General features: G+C 36.1%; 3 protein-coding genes across 4 annotated transcripts; 2 read left to right on the plus strand and 1 right to left on the minus strand.

Moving 5' to 3' along the window:
* The first annotated feature begins 4,033 nt into the window (after positions 1-4,033).
* Positions 4,034-7,233, plus strand: LOC104103657 (S-adenosylmethionine synthase 3). Its single transcript, XM_009611575.4, has 2 exons — positions 4,034-4,190; positions 5,741-7,233. Exon 2 carries the CDS (start codon positions 5,748-5,750, stop codon positions 6,918-6,920), a length of 1,173 nt encoding a protein of 390 aa, XP_009609870.1. The 5' UTR covers positions 4,034-4,190; positions 5,741-5,747; the 3' UTR covers positions 6,921-7,233.
* Positions 7,234-12,032: 4,799 nt separating this feature from the next.
* LOC104094427 (thioredoxin-like 3-3) lies at positions 12,033-14,467 on the minus strand. 2 transcript variants are annotated; one of them, XM_009600361.4, is made up of 3 exons: positions 14,342-14,467; positions 14,214-14,239; positions 12,033-12,387 (listed from the first exon to the last, which is right to left on the minus strand). In XM_009600361.4, the coding sequence occupies exons 1-3, from the start codon at positions 14,429-14,431 to the stop codon at positions 12,168-12,170; spliced, it is 336 nt and encodes a 111-aa protein (XP_009598656.1). In that variant the 5' UTR covers positions 14,432-14,467; the 3' UTR covers positions 12,033-12,167. The 2 variants fall into 2 exon arrangements, with proteins under 2 accessions (XP_009598656.1, XP_009598657.1); XM_009600362.3 differs by having other exon boundaries at positions 14,214-14,280; positions 14,395-14,446.
* A 930-nt stretch (positions 14,468-15,397) lies between these two features.
* On the plus strand, positions 15,398-17,299 carry LOC104094428 (pentatricopeptide repeat-containing protein At2g29760, chloroplastic-like). The gene has a single exon (XM_009600363.4). The coding sequence runs from the start codon at positions 15,398-15,400 to the stop codon at positions 17,297-17,299; it is 1,902 nt and encodes a 633-aa protein (XP_009598658.3).
* The last annotated feature ends 177 nt before the right edge of the window (positions 17,300-17,476 follow it).

Genomic DNA, 17,476 nt, shown 5'->3' on the forward strand with positions numbered 1-17,476 from the left:
TTATTTTATCTTTAATAACATACTTTTATATATAGTTGCATGAGATTGACGCGTTAAAGACCACAAATTTTAAAATTTGTTCTTTCTTAAGTTTCATATCCAATCGAACTATGCTATATAATTAAGGGATTCGACAAATGTAGAATGCTTGGTCGAAGATTTAGTACAGTAGAATGCGTGTTCATTTTGGCTCCAGAGCTAGAACGATAAATAGGCGATGCACCATCCTTGTTGCTACGTAGTACATTATACATCTACTAGCTAACATCGGATGATGTTCGATTCTCATTATACGCAATGTGGTGAAAAAGATTAAATCAACGAGATGTGCCAACATGTCAAGAGTTCGGAGCATTTTCTTCACATTTTATTTTCACTGGATTTGGTTTAATTCAAGATCAAGTTGGAACAACTGTTTGGAAATGTACCTCGTGCTCACTTCATGTGCTTGAATTGTACTCAAATGTTTGCAAAGAGATTGAGCATTTATGAATCTTTGTAATTGCAAGAAATATAACAATAAATATTTAAGGAAATTGAAAACGATAATTGACATAAAATATAGTATAACATGCTTTTAAACTATACAAAGTATTCCGTGAAATTAGTCGATGGATGCAAACTGTTTCCGGACATCACGATTATAATATTTTTTTTTAAAAAAGGGGGGGAGTGGGGTGGGGAGGTCAAAAGTTGTGAAAGGAACAAAAAAACAGATCAATTGCTTGAGTAATTGTCAAACATACAGCTAAAGCTCTCCAAGATTTTTTTTGGTCACCCAAAAAAGACTTATTTGAGCTTTGACATATGTTTGCAATTTGCATTACTCTTAAGTCTTAAATCATATTTTAATCATTCATTTTTTGGTCGGAATGAAAGGGAGATCCGCCCTACAAGCCATGTTACTCTTGAGTCTTGACGTGGAACGCATATTTATATTTATACTATATTAAAAGCACGAATGCCTTTAACGAAATGTTATTCGTTTTTTATATTCCTTTACAATAGAATTCACACTAGATAAAATAGTCATTTAATTATTTTTCTATATTTAGAAATATTCATTTAATTAATTTCCTACTATTTAGGAACAATCATTTAATTATTCCCCATTTCTTTTAGATCTAAAATTTCAAGCAACTAAAAGTAGGAAAGTTTTCGTCATTCAACTAAAACTACAAATGTTTTGTCTTTCAACTAACTTAGGAAAATTTTATTCACTTTCAAGAAAGTATCGTAGGATTTTTTTTAGTTAATAAACTTTTGAAAGATTAATTCTTCAAACAAATATTAGGTAAAAAGGAGCAATTTGATTTCCTTTTTGGTTTAAGAGTCTTTATTTTCTAATAAACCATTAAGCTATACATAATTTTACTTTGTATAAATCCCTTCCTGTTTCAGATTATATACCCAAAAACTTTTATTAAAAAAGCTACAATTCTACGTTTTCATCATCAAAACTTTGCCGTATTGAGCAACAACTGTATTAAGGACTTTCAGGTTCTTCTTTGAGTAAAAACTTTTTATAGTAGTTGAATTTTGCATTCACGTGTTTATATTAATAGTTAAATTTTGCATTCACATATTTATTTTAATGAAATTTTGCATTCACATATTCAACAAATACATCTTTATTTTAGTATTCTTAATTGTGAATGTTGAATGAACATAAGCCTCTTGGGCCAAATTCTCAAAAAAAAAATTGTTTATAATTTTTACAGTATTTTTTATTAATTAATTTTTTTTTAATAATTCACATTTTGCTTGCGAAAAAAAGAAAAAGATCCTGTGTGTGTTTTTTAGAATGAACTTAAGAATATATACTCATCAAAAAGATTTCAAAAAGAAAAACTCATAAATCTTCAAGAGTTTATGTGCTCTTGATGAAAATAAAAAGAAGCACGACAACTTGTAAAATATAGTAATGAGTAAATTATAAGTTGAAAATATTGACTAGGATGCTTGAGGACTACTATTATCACTGTTTCTTCACAAGCTTATTCTATAACTCAAAAGTAATTAGTTAATATAGTATTTATGTTATTTTTTTTTATAAATGTACTTATTGAGACGGGATACGTGCGTTGGATACACGCGCAACGCGCGTATCGTATAACTAGTATATATAATTAAAGAAGATATTTTGTTTCTTTTGTGGTATTTAGTGTAATTTATCTTTTATTTAATTAAGGTATTTTAAAGTGTAATTCAATGCAAACCTATCACTTCATAACTTCACCTCATCTTGATTCGGTAGAAATCAAGAAAATATTCTCTATTAGCTTTCAGGATTTTATTCTCCAATGTTAGATCTGCCAAACAATCAAAGAAATTAAAGAATCAATTAGGCAAGCTATAATTTCTCTAAAAAGAATCTCATAATTAATTGATGAATCTCATAAGCAATAAATAGAAGTTGCAATAATCTAGTTTCTTAAACTATAAAAAGATCTTTTTTAAAATTAAAAAAAAAAGCATACAAACATGATTTTCGCATTCTTTCTTCTTCCATCTTTTCTTTCACATCAAACAAAATATGAGTACTATATTACTTAATGCTCGTTTGAATGAGCTTGTTTTAAGTGACTTTTAAGCCAAAAGCCATAAGTTAGGAAGGCTTTTGACTTATTTTTGTCATTTAAATTTAAAAACAAGTGGTTAAAAGCGCCTTTTTACTTTATCTAAACACTAAGCAATTTTGGCTTAAAACACTTAAAATAAGCCAATTCAAACGGGCTCTTAATTAATTGAGATATAAGTTAGAAATCACAAAGCTAAAAGGGAAGATATGAAGTTAGACTCTTTATGTAACATTATTAAATTGAATACTAAAAGTTTAAAACATTAGTTTGACTCGCATATTATGTAAATGTTATGGTACGGAAATTCCAATGTTTGAACGATAAAATATAATACAAATTAAACTAACCATTTAATATGTTAAATATTGTTGAATTTAAATACTTATATAAGTTAGATAAAATAATACTCCCCCAAAAGAATAACGGGATTCAGAATACGATGACCATCCTAAATTGGTTCCTATATTTTTTTGAAATAAGAAACTACATAAAGTAGATAAACTGCAATTGTAGCTGATATGTAGTAAATATTTAGACACTCTTAATGAAAAATTTATTTGACTTCAACTGGGAAGCATTTCATATTAGATTTTTTTTAATTACCCAAGATTCAAATCCGAAATATTTGGTAACTAGCTAAAGGATTCTATTATATTGTACCAACTTTAGATAGCTAGAGTTATTAGTGCAAATGTTTCAACATTTTGAAACGCTACACCATATAAAAAGTGACATATAGTTTGCAAAAAAGAGTATTTAATTTAATTAATATGAAACCTTAAACAAGCTTTTGTTCTACAAAACCTACCACTTCATTTCCTTCTACCAACTATATACAAAAAAAATCAAATCATGTCAAAAAGTAGGTAACTTCCTCCCTATGGTCAAAAGTGACATCTACCAACATCGTTGTTGGTGAGTTAAAAAGCCGACTAGTATGAAAAATTAATTCGACTTTTAAACAAGCAAATCCAATTCTCAAAACACAACGTACAACTCTGCAATGCAAATTCTCACCAACCAACTTCTTCTTATTCTTATTATTATTCTTCTTCTTATTATTATTATTATTATTATTATTATTATTATTTTTTCTTTCTTTTTTAAGATTCTCACCAACTTCTAACTGATAGAAAAACTTGCACAAAACCATGTAATAAGAACATGTGAGTCATGACTCAATGTGACGACGCACAAACCCCCGAAAATAGAATGGAAACGTACGTTCAAGATTGGCTCCACTGAATTTTAAGGATCATCTGAACCGTTAAAATAATAAACAGTGGGTCCCGCAAAGGGAGGGTAAAGTTGGGGTGCTAAACCGTGTTTTTAAAATTAAAAAAAGGTGTGGTGCTAAATGGGTCCCACAGAAGGTCATTGTGGGCCATAGGTTGGTTGGTGTACGAAATGAAAGTGAGAAGAAAAGAGAGATTGAGAAAGCGAGTGAATCATACGCGCCATTTCCCACTTCAATTTCGCTTGTGTATAAATACTGGACCACAACTTCCCCAAACTCGTGACCTCACACAGATCAGATCCAATTCTCTTGTCTTTCCCTTCTCTGCTCTCAAATTCTTCAGATCTGCAAAGTTTTCTTCATTTTCAGAGGTAGGTTTTTCAAATCCATGCCGCAAATTTATAGTTGTTACTTTCGTTTTTCTGTATCAAATTCGTAATTTGTGTTTACTCCTATTAGATCTGTTATGAATCTCATGCATATTTTTTGTTGATTTACGATCTAGATCTCAGCATTTCTGAGGTGAATATTCTCGTTATATTGAGTTATATTTATGAATATGAGTATCACACATGTTAGGATTTGTTTGGTAATAGTTGAATGTATGTAAATTTAGCGTTTGTCTTTCGACATTTTTCGATATGGAGTCTTATTCATGCATTGCTTAGGTTAATAGTTAGATCTCTGCATTTTTGCAGTGAATATTCTCGTTATATTGAGTTATATTTGTGAACATGAGTACCCTATATGTTGATTCGTTTGGTAATTGTTGAATTTCTGTAAATTTTCTATATGGAGGCTTATGCATGCATTACTTAGGTTAATGGTTAGATCTCTTTGTTTACTGGTGATATTATCTTTGATTGTTACGTTATTTGTTGATATTGGTAAAACTAGTAGTCAGATCTCATTGATAAACTAGTTTTACCGTAACACAGAGTTGTATTTCGACAAAAGTTTGGTACTTTTTCGTAAATTTGGGTAGTTTAAGTGTTAATCGTGAGTATAACGGCATAAGCCTGTTTGATCTTGGTTAATTATTGAAAATGAAAAAGGAAAATAGTTATTTTTGATTGTTGCGTTGTCTCATCTGAAGTAATACTCAAATCTCATTTATAAACTCCGTACAAGGTGTTGCATCTGCATAAAAAATGTAAATTTTCGTGAATTTGGGTGATTTAAGTGCTAACAATGTAACTCTTCATTGTTAATTTTAGAAAGGAAAAGCCAAAAAAGCAACAAATAAAAACGTTGACTCTCATTATTATATTGTCTTCTAAGGTTATTTGAAGTGTGTTAATCTCATTGCTAAAAACTGGTGTTTACAGTAGAAAAGTTGCATCCTGTACTTGTATGGTCTACAAGTGCTATCAGCAAAATAATTATGGAAATGTGTTATATTATCATATGAATAAAAGCTAAAATAGTGTTCAGATTGATGATTCAATCTTGTATTGCTTACATTAAGTTAGGGAAATGTTTTATGGAGTTCTCAGCAAGAATACCAAGGATTTTTGAAAATGTCTGAAGTTGAGTTTTGGGTTAAAATCTGTGATGAATCTTCATGCATATTTGATCCTTAAAATGTTCTGGTCCACTAGATCTTTTTAATAACAACGTTTCCACTACAATTATGACCTAGTTATATTGCCAAATAAGTGTTAATATAATAATGGAGGTCAACTCTGGTTATTCCATCAGCTTTAATACTTCTGGTCTTCTGCCTCTAGGTGGAGAATTCTTTTGTCTTTGAGCACCTCAAATGGTTCCTCGAGATGATTAAATTTCTTTTCTGTTATTGAGTTCTGAGTTCTATCTACTTTTTATTGTCTCATGTGTAATGCAAGCAGCTTTTCCTTGATTTTCTGGTAAATTGAATATTTTAAGATAGGTTTTAACACTTGCTCTTAAATTTGATCAGGGCAGACATGGAAACTTTCTTGTTCACCTCAGAGTCAGTCAATGAAGGCCACCCCGACAAGCTCTGCGACCAGGTCTCAGATGCAATTCTTGATGCTTGCTTAGAACAGGATCCAGAAAGCAAGGTTGCATGTGAAACCTGCACAAAGACAAACATGGTTATGGTCTTTGGAGAGATCACAACCAAGGCCACTGTCGACTATGAGAAGATAGTACGTGACACATGCAGAGGCATTGGGTTCACCTCAGCAGATGTCGGCCTTGACGCTGACAACTGCAAGGTCCTTGTCAACATTGAGCAGCAGAGCCCTGACATTGCCCAAGGTGTTCACGGGCATCTTACCAAGAAACCAGAAGAGATTGGAGCTGGTGACCAAGGTCACATGTTTGGCTATGCCACTGATGAAACTCCAGAGCTCATGCCCCTTACCCATGTTTTGGCCACTAAGCTTGGCGCCAAGCTTACTGAAGTGAGAAAGAACAAGACTTGCCCATGGCTCAGACCAGATGGCAAGACCCAAGTTACTGTTGAGTACAAGAACGACAATGGTGCCATGGTCCCCATTAGAGTTCACACTGTTCTCATCTCTACTCAACATGATGAAACTGTCACAAACGACCAGATTGCCCAGGACTTGAAAGAGCATGTGATCAAACCTGTGATCCCAGCTCAGTACCTTGATGAGAATACCATCTTCCACCTCAACCCATCAGGTCGCTTCGTCATCGGTGGACCACACGGAGATGCTGGACTTACCGGCAGGAAAATTATCATTGACACCTACGGAGGCTGGGGTGCCCATGGTGGAGGTGCTTTCTCAGGAAAGGATCCTACTAAGGTGGACAGGAGTGGTGCTTATATTGTTAGACAGGCAGCAAAGAGTGTGGTCGCCTCAGGACTTGCTCGCCGCTGTATTGTGCAGGTTTCTTATGCTATCGGTGTGGCTGAACCACTTTCCGTGTTTGTTGACACTTACAAGACTGGAACAATTCCAGACAAGGATATTTTGGCTCTGATCAAGGAGAACTTTGACTTCAGGCCTGGAATGATGTCAATCAATCTTGACTTGTTAAGAGGAGGCAACTTCAGGTACCAGAAGACTGCAGCTTATGGTCACTTTGGCCGTGATGACCCCGACTTCACATGGGAGACTGTCAAGAGCCTCAAGCCAAAAGCTTAAGTGAGGTCTTGCATTTTGGCCATTATTTTTCTTGCAGACCAATAAACAAGCTTCATCATATCATGCATTGTTGGCAGGAGAAGAGAATTTGTGTCTCCATTGAGGATTCTACGAGCTCTTGAGTCATTGAACATTTGTTATTTTTCTTTCTTTTTTCACCCTTTTCTGCAGTACCTTATTTTTATGTTGTTACTGTTAAGTAGCAGTAAGTTTCCCTGTTAAGTAGCAGTGAATTAAGTTTCCCTTGTTCTATCATATTATAGATGAATTTGTCAAATTATCTCCCGAGGTGAAAACTTCCTTTGTTTATCAATTGGTTTGCCTTAGTCTGGAAATACTGTTATGCAAATACAATCAGGTAATAGTTTATTGCTACCTGTGAACTTCCATGCCCATGGTAAACTGATAATTGTGATAAAACTAAAAGCAGAAATACCAAAATTTGGTGATCTACAATTGATAATAATGAAATACTTTTAGTCTGTTGACGATACAAAAGTACAGTAATCTATTATAGTAACTGCCATTCAAGATTTAATGATTTGTTTCTGTTAGTTTACAACATGTATATAGTGTAGTATTGTCCCACATTAGTAGTAGAAGAGTAGTATGTCCTTGTATAGTATAGCTATAAATAAGGATCTTTTATATTGTATTGTTCATCCAATATCAATAACATATTTTCTCCTGTGCCTTCTCACATGGTATCAGAGCAATTGTGAGAGACTTATCGCTGTGCATAAATTCCAGCGATTCCGGGAAAGAAAAATCGCTGTGCATAAATTCCAGCGATTCCGGAAAAGAGAAATCAGTATTTTTTAAGGTTGTTTTCTATCTGCTTCATTTCTGTCAGTGTTGTGCAAAATCCAACACTACCACAAGAGTCGTCACTGTCCGGCGACCAAACCCCAGTGAAAAACTCCGGCATCAGCCTCCTCACGCGCCTCCACGCGCCACCAGAAGCTCACGCGCGTGAGCTCACGCGCCGGCGCGTACGACCACTTCCGGCCATTTTTTGAAAATCTTCCTTCAGAACAGTTGGGTTGCCTGGTAATTCCGATCCTACCCCTACTGTTTTCATTTCATTCCGACAACTTTGAGTTTTTTCCGGCAGCTACAGTACTATTCCGACAGCTACAGTACTATTCCGGCAACTACAGTAGATTCCGACAGCTACAGTTTTTCAGTATTCTATTTCTGTGTTTCCGTACACTGTTTTATTGGATTACAGTTGATTCTTTCTCCTATTTGGTAATAATTTGCAACAATGTCTTTGGGATTTGATGCTTTTGGGTCTAGAAACATGAGTTCTGGAAGCTCTAGTGCTATTATTACCTCGGAACCTTTAATGGGAGGTTCAAACTACTTAGCTTGGGCTTCATCTGTCAAGTTATGGTGTAGAGGTCAAGGTGTTCAAGATCATCTAATCAAACAGTCTAGCGATGGAGATGAAAAGGCAATAGCACTTTGGGCAAAAATCGATGCTCATTCAGCTGCAGCACCAAGTCCACCAGTGATCTCATCACAGATACTTGATTCCTTTGTTCTTGCATCCCAAACAATGGATGTTCGGGCATCTCAAACTATGGAGCATAGACGAGGAGAATGTCGTTTTGGAAGATCTAGACCCAAGTGTTCTTATTGTCACAAACTTGGACACACTCGTGAAATGTGCTATTCCTTACATGGTCGTCCACCCAAAAATGCTTACATTGCTCAGACAGAGACTCCAGGTAACCAAGGATTTTCTTTATCTAAAGAAGAATATAATGAGCTCATTCAGTATCGAGCAAGTAAGCAGACATCTCCACAAGTAGCCTCAGTTGCTCAGACTGATACTTCTGTTTCTGGTAATTCTTTTGCTTGTGTTTCCCAGTCTAGCACTCTTGGCCCATGGGTCATGGACTCTGGCGCTTCTGATCACATCTCTGGTAATATATCACTTTTGTCAAATATTGTATATTCACAGTCTCTTCCCACTGTTACTTTAGCCAATGGATGTCAAACTAAGGCAAAAGGAGTTGGACAAGCTAATCCCTTGTCTTCTATCACCCTAGATTCCGTTCTTTATGTCCCTGGCTGTCCTTTTAGTCTTGCATCTGTTAGTCGTTTGACTCGTGCCCTCCATTGTGGTATATATTTTATTGACGATTCTTTTATTATGCAGGACCGCAGTACGGGACAGACAATTGGTACAGGACGTGAATCAGAAGGCCTTTACTACCTTAACTCGCTCAGTCCTTCCAAAACATGTCTAGTTACAGATCCTCCAGATCTAATCCACAGACGTTTAGGACATCCGAGTTTATCCAAACTTCAGAAGATGGTGCCTAGTTTATCTAGTTTGTCTACATTAGATTGTGAGTCGTGTCAACTTGGGAAACATACCCGAGCCTCCTTTTCGCGTAGTGTTGAGAGTCATGCAGAGTCTGTCTTCTCCTTAGTTCATTCTGATATATGGGGTCCTAGTAGAGTCAGTTCATCCTTGGGATTTCGTTATTTTGTCAGTTTCATTGATGATTATTCAAGATGTACTTGGCTTTTCTTAATGAAAGATCGTTCTGAGTTATTTTCTATATTCCAGAGTTTCTGTGCTGAAATCAAAAACCAATTTGGTGTTTCTATTCGCATTTTTCGCAGTGATAATGCCTTAGAATATTTATCTTCTCAATTTCAGCAGTTTATGACTTCTCAGGGAATTATTCATCAGACATCTTGTCCTTATACCCCTCAGCAAAATGGGGTTGCTGAGAGAAAGAATAGGCACCTTATTGAGACTGCTCGCACACTTCTAATTGAATCTCGTGTTCCGTTGCGTTTTTGGGGCGATGCAGTTCTCACAGCTTGTTATTTGATTAATCGGATGCCTTCATCTCCTATCAAGGATCAGATTCCGCATTCAGTATTGTTTCCCAGTCACCCTTATACTCTCTTCCACCTCGTGTTTTTGGGAGCACGTGTTTTGTTCATAACTTAGCCCCTGGGAAAGATAAGTTAGCTCCTCGTGCTCTCAAGTATGTCTTCCTTGGTTATTCTCGTGTTTAGAAGGGATATCGTTGTTATTCTCCAGATCTTCGTAGGTACCTTATGTCAGCTGACGTCACATTTTTTGAGTCTAAACCTTTCTTTACCTCTGCTGACCACCATGATATATCTGAAGTCTTACCTATACCGACCTTTGAGGAATTTACTATAGCTCTTCATCCACCTTCGACCACAGAGGTTTCATCCATACCAACCGTTGAGGAGTCTAGTGTTGTTCCCCCTAGTTCCCCAGCCACAGGAACACCACTCGTGACTTATCATCGTCGTTTGCGTCTTCCATCAGGCCCAACTGGTTCTTGTCCTGCACCTGACCCTGCTCCTGCTGCGGACCCTGCTCCTAGTACACCGATTGCACTTCGGAAAGGTATACGGACCACACTTAACCTTAATCCTCATTATGTCGGTTTGAGCTATCATCGTCTGTCATCTCCCCATTATGCTTTTATATCTTCTTTATCCTTGGTTTCCATCCCTAAGTCTACAGGTGAAGCGTTGTCTCATCCAGGATGGCGACAGGCTATGAGTGACGAGATGTCTGCTTTACATACAAGTGGTACTTGGGAGCTTGTTCCTCTTCCCTCAGGTAAATCTACTGTTGGTTGTCGTTGGGTTTATGCAGTCAAAGTTGGTCCCGATGGACAGATTGATCGACTTAAGGCCCGTCTTGTTGCCAAAGGATATACTCAGATATTTGGGCTCGATTACAGTGATACCTTCTCTCCCGTGGCTAAAGTGGCTTCAGTCCGCCTTTTTCTATCCATGGCTGCGGTTCGTCATTGGCCCCTCTATCAGCTGGACATTAAAAATGCCTTTCTTCACGGTGATCTTGAGGATGAGGTTTATATGGAGCAACCACCTGGTTTTGTTGCTCAGGGGGAGTCTCGTGGCCTTGTATGTCGCTTGCGTCGGTCACTTTATGGTCTAAAGCAGTCTCCTCGAGCCTGGTTTGGTAAGTTCAGCACGGTTATCCAGGAGTTTGGCATGATTCGTAGTGAAGCTGATCACTCTGTGTTTTATCGGCACTCTGCTTCAAGTCTCTGTATTTATCTGGTAGTCTATGTTGATGATATTGTTATTACTGGCAATGATCAGGATGGTATTACCAATCTGAAGCAGCATCTCTTCCAGCACTTCCAAACTAAGGATCTAGGCAGATTGAAGTACTTTCTAGGTATTGAGGTTGCCCAGTCTAGCTCAGGTATTGTTATTTCTCAAAGAAAATATGCTTTAGACATTCTTGAGAAGACGGGGATGATAGGTTGCAGACCTGTTGACACTCCGATGGATCCGAATTCTAAACTTATGCCAGGACAGGGGGAGCCGCTTAGCGATCCTGCAAGCTATAGGCGGCTGGTTGAAAAATTAAATTATCTCACAGTGACTAGACCCGACATTTCTTATCCTGTGAGTGTTGTAAGTCAGTTTATGAATTCTCCCTGTGATAGTCATTGGGATGCAGTTGTCCGCATTATTCGATATATAAAATCGGCTCCAGGCAAATGGTTACTCTTTGAGGATCGAGGTCATGAGCAGATCATTGGATACTCAGATGCTGATTGGGCAGGATCACCTTCTGATAGACGTTCTACGTCTGGATATTGTGTTTTAGTAGGAGGAAATTTGGTGTCCTGGAAGAGCAAGAAACAGAATGTAGTTGCTCGGTCTAGTGCAGAAGCAGAATATCGAGCAATGGCTATGGCAACATGTGAGCTAGTCTGGACCAAACAATTGCTCAAGGAGTTGAAATTTGGTGAAATCAGTCGGATGGAACTTGTGTGCGATAATCAAGCTGCCCTTCATATTGCATCAAATCCGGTGTTCCATGAGAGAACTAAACACATTGAGATTGATTGTCACTTCGTCAGAGAAAAGATACTTTCAGGAGAGATTGCTACAAAGTTTGTGAGGTCGAATGATCAACTTGCAGATATTTTCACCAAGTCTCTCACTGGTCCTCGTATTGGTTATATATGTAACAAGCTCGGTACATATGATTTGTATGCACCTGCTTGAGGGGGAGTGTTAGTTTACAGTATGTATATAGTGTAGTATTGTCCCACATTGGTAGAAGAGTAATATGTCCTTGTATAGTATAGCTATAAATAAGGACCTCTTGTATTGTATTGTTCATCCAATATCAATAACATATTTTCTCCCGTGCCTTCTCACAGTTTCAATTGCAAAAGGTACTGAAAGTTACTTCTAAGAGTGCAACCACAGACGGTCGTACAATCGCTCTTCTCCTCCACCAAACATCTCATCAACCCTCTCACCATCTCTGTAGAAATGAAAAGTTGGCGTGAAACGAATGTTTTGAGTTGTCTCTGGACATTCATCGATATCAGCATATATGAAAGAGAGTTTTGGGAACTTCTTGCTCAACTCCTGAAATGTAGGAAGGATCTGGTTGCAGACACGGCACCTGCAAATGCAAAAACGATAATTGTCGGTACCGGAGAAATTAGAACGTCAAACACTTTTGAGTAGTTTCTTGATCAATTAATATCTTTCAGAATACAAAATTCATCACATTGTGACAGTATAATTTCCATACATTGGTCTTATGATAGCAACATAATAAGTTCCAGCTGCCCACCAAAAATCGTATAGTAGAGGCAAAACTCACACCCATAGCGTCTTAATTCCATTTACTTTTGCAAAACTGAGAAGCGGTCACACTTGTCTGTTGACAACAATGGAACATTCTCTTTATATCTGCTTTGTTCATAGCCGAACCTCTAGGAGGACTTAGAGAAGATACAGAGCCATGTTCACTAGCTAATAACAAGATTGACAATGGAAGACAAACTAATTTCAAGTAGTGTTTTGAAACAGAGGTGTTAAAAGTGCAACTGTCAAATTGAGAGTTATTATAGCAGTTTTGCAACTTCAACTCCTAAATGCATATAAAGACTGCGTCATCTAGAACTCAAGACACCATGAAAGCTAGGAGAACTTCAAGAAGATTTAGAGCCAGGGCCTCCTGTACTAGCAAGTAACGAAATTGACAGAGGAAGACCAACTAATTTTAAACGGCGCTTGGAAACATAAGTGTTGGACGTGGAACTTCTGAATTAAGCATTGCAGCAGTTCTACAATTTAGAACTCCTAACAACAATTAAAAATATTACATTCTAACTGCAAAATTCCATTATTGGACACTTATTGGAGATCATTGAGGACATTTCACATCAAGGATTGATTGGAAAACCTATGTGGTACACTACACCTTAAAGTTTCTTTTCAGACTACTTTCCAATCTGGGAAAATATTATTGCTCTGGTTTTGCTAAAACAGATTTATATGAACAGCAAATAGCTATAACTTTACCTCCACCATTTGCAGTTTTTGCTCTCAGCACTTATCCAATTCTCTGCAGTTGGTTTATTCCTACTCGATTCATTCATATTCTAGTTGAATTTCATAAAAGATGCAAGAAAGAAGTGTATACAAATCAGGCATAGTGGTCAATGAAGTGAGTTTGAGAACCACGAGGTCTTAGGTTCAAAAACTCATATTCCAGCAAAGAAAAAAACTCTAAGGGGTCGTTTGGTTTGAAGACAAGTTATGATGGGATTAGTTATCCTCATATTATTTCTTATTGACTGTTTGATACGTTGTATTAATCCTGAGATTGTCAATTTTACTGCTTTATCCTGGGATTACTAATCCACCCTCTAGCAAGTATAAGTTATCCCGGTATTATTTTTAATCCTGGGATAACTATCCCAGGATTAGTAACCAAACAACGGATCAGGCGGGATTAAATTTTTATCCCAAGATTATTTTTGTTTATCCATCGTACCAAACAACCCCAAAGTGATTTTTCTCATAAGCCTTGGCGGACAGAATTAACATGTACCTGCGCTTACAGGAGGTAGCAGGTATCACATGAAATTAGCCAAGTTGCACGCAAGTTGGCCTGGACACCATGATTATAAGAAAAAATTAAGATTTGAACCAGAGATGTAACATTAGGATTGACAATTTTCCATTCCCTACTCCTAGAAGTAACCCCCCCCCCCCCCCCACAAATTGCCCCCTCCTCCCTCTTCTCTCCCCCAACTCACACCTCATTCAGATTGGTATACCTAACTCCATAGCAAACTAGGGAAAGAACACAAAGCAAAAGCATAAGCACTTCCAACCAAAGAGAAATACAAGATTATGCTAGAAATAGGGAAAAAATCCAAGAACCCAGAAAAGAGAAAGACCAAACAAAAGATATTTAGTGAACTATTGACTTACCAAGAAGCCCCATAATTGATTACAGCCTGCAAACACAGTTTTCCCAAAAGCTTCAATTCATTATTATCTATAAGTAAAAATGTTAAGTTTGCTTTTTTAAAATCTTTGTACAAAATAACTTAACTAACCGGATTTTTAGTTGTTCTAATACTGTGAAAAATATCCTTGAGATTTTCGTCACCTGTGGCTGTCTTCAAGTTCCCCTGCTCTTCACCCATTTTTCACTTCTTTTTTTCTGAATATTATGAAAACCCAATAATTATTAGTCCAATAAATACCCCCACTACCTACCTATCTTACCACCCCGTTTAGTCCAATTTTTTCTCTTGATCAATCTACCCCTGAAAGTTTATAAAATTTACGGGAAAAAAGTTCAAATTTATTCGTATACTATTCAAAATTGCTCAAATTTGATCCATTTATATCTTTGTCTTCCATAAATATTTGTATGTATCATTGCATATTGTATTATATCGCATTATTATTAAATATAATATTTATTTTGATTATTACTTAAATTTTATTATATCGTATTGTTAAATTCGTCGTTAAAAAATGACGAGAAGTGTCATAAAGTAAGGACCGATTCGATGTAGCTGTGTCGTTACTTTATTTTTATTCTTATTTTACCCTTTTTTATTATAACCCTACCTTTTTATATTATAATTCTACCTTGTACCTTATCTTTTTTTATAATATTATAAATTTATTTTTTATATTATAGGTGCATCATTGTAAAATAACATCAAATAATATAATCTATTCAAATATTATATACATCAAAATAATATAATACAATACAATATAATACGATGTAACAACCATCTAAACGAGCTGTAACAAAGCTGCAACCAAGACATGTGAGCTTCACGTGTCTAAATTCTTCCATAAAAAAGTCTAAAAATGAGATAATTTTTTACCTATTAGACTAAACATATTTAATAGAGGGCAAATTGGTAATTAAGACATTTACAAATTTGCCCCTTCTCCCTGAAATCCACTTTCCGTGCTTTTCTTCCATTTTCTCTCAAAATTTGCTCTCAAGTTTTTCTACCTTAATATTCCCAAATTTTTCAATATTTCATTCTTGAATCCCTTTATCAAAGATTTCAACTTTATTCCCTTAAGCAGCTAAAACTTATCTTTTTACACTGATTTAGTAGTTTCTATGGCTAAGGGAAACCATGTGTTCAATTACAAAGCTTCTGAAACTAACTCCCAAGCCACATCTTTTTCTTTTGCAAAACTGTCCAAATATGAAACAATTATTGAAATTTCATGCACATTTTGTCACAACTGGCCTTTCCAATGACCCCCTTTTCCTTAGTGCTATTTTATCTTTTACTGCACTCTCTCCTACTGGAAATTTAGCTTATGGCCATTTAATTTTTGACCACATAGATTCACCTAACACTTTCATGTTTAATACTATGATTAGGGGTTATGCTTCTAGTTTTAATCCAAGTAAAGCAATGAGTTTTTATGTTAAAATGTTGCAATTTGGCTTTGTTCCTAATAATTATGCATTCCCTTTTGTGATTAAAGCTTTGTCTAGGACTAAAGATTACTTTTTTGGTGAAGCCTTACATTGTTCAGTTATTAAATTTGGACATATTTTGGACCTACATATAGCTAATTCACTTTTACATATGTATGCTAGTTTTGGTTTGTCCAATGATATTATGATTCTGTTTGATGAAATTCCTGAACCAGATATAGTTTCTTGGAATGTGTTAATTGATAATCTTGGTCAAAATGGTTGTTTTTATGAGGTTCTTGGTGCAGTCAATGAGATGTGTCGATACGGGGTTGAGCCTAACTCGATTACACTTCTTGGACTTGTCTCGTCGTGCTTGAAAACGGGGGATTTTGGTATAGGGAAGTTGATTCATCTGTATGTAATAAAGAAAGGGATACACATTAGTGAGAACCTTGGAAATGGTTTGATTGATATGTATGCTAAGTTTGGAGATATGGAATCAGCTGACAAACTGTTCAATAGGATGCAAATGAAGACAGTGGTAACATGGACTTCACTTCTTGTTGGTTTTATACAAAAAGGTGAACTAGAAAAAGCTAGTGTAATTTTTAATCATATGCCTAAGGATATTACTGCTTATAATGTCATGCTTAATGGATATGCTGAGGCTCGCGATATGAGTTCAGCCGAAATGATTTTTAGAGCAATGCCAAATAGAGATTTGGTTTCTTGGAACACTATGATTGTTGGCTATACTCAAAGCAAGAAGTATATGAAATCCTTAGAGCTGCTAAGAGAAATGCTCTGGTTCGGATTGAAACCTGATCGGATAACATTAGTTGGGTTGTTCTCAGTATGTGGATATGCAGGTGTACTGCGTATTGGTGAAGCCGTTCATTCTTTCGTGGAAAAGCAGAACAAAAAGGAGGAAGAAGTTGAGGTAGCTTTGTTAGATATGTATAGCAAGTGTGGTGATCCTGAGAAAGCTCTTAGAGTATTTGAAACGATACCAAGAAAGTCGGTGCTAGCTTGGACTAACATGATTGTAGGAGTAGCAATGAATGGTCTTGCAAATGAAGCTCTAATGTTGTTCAATCAAATGTGTGATGAGGGAATAAAGCCTAATGAGATAACATTTATAGGTGTTTTATGTGGTTGTAGTTATGCAGGTTTAGTAAAAGAAGGTAAATGGTTGTTCAATGCTATGAGTCAAGTACATGGTATTACACCAAGATTTGAGCATTATGGTTGTATGGTTGATCTTCTTGGTCGAGCCGGTTTGCTAAAGGAAGCAGAGATGTTTATTCAAGATATGCCAGAAAAGGCTGATGCTGGAATCTGGGGTGCATTATTAGGAGCTTGTAAAATGCATGGTGAGGTTCAATTAGGTGAAAAGATAGCCAAGATTGTAACTCAAATGGACCCTTATCATTCGGGGCGTTACATTCTTCTCTCCAATATTTATGCTGCAGAAAATAGATGGATTGATGCTGAAAAAGTAAGGAAGAAGATGAAAAGTTCAGGTATACATAAAACTCCAGGCTTTAGCTTGGTTGAGATGAAAGGTGAAATGCATCAATTTATAGTAGGCAATCCTTCTCTATGAGGAGGATTGGCAAATTTGATGCGTGTATGTACCAAGAAAGAAAAAAGCTTGTGCATTTTTTAGTATAATATGGTGTTCAAATTGGTTAAATATTACTTTCTCTATTCTGTAAAATTTATAGTGGACTGGATTAATTTTCAGTTTAGCATCAGATACTAGAAATTGTTTCCTCAATAA

This window comes from Nicotiana tomentosiformis, chromosome 7, assembly GCF_000390325.3.
Source record: "Nicotiana tomentosiformis chromosome 7, ASM39032v3, whole genome shotgun sequence".
NCBI lineage: Eukaryota > Viridiplantae > Streptophyta > Magnoliopsida > Solanales > Solanaceae > Nicotiana > Nicotiana tomentosiformis.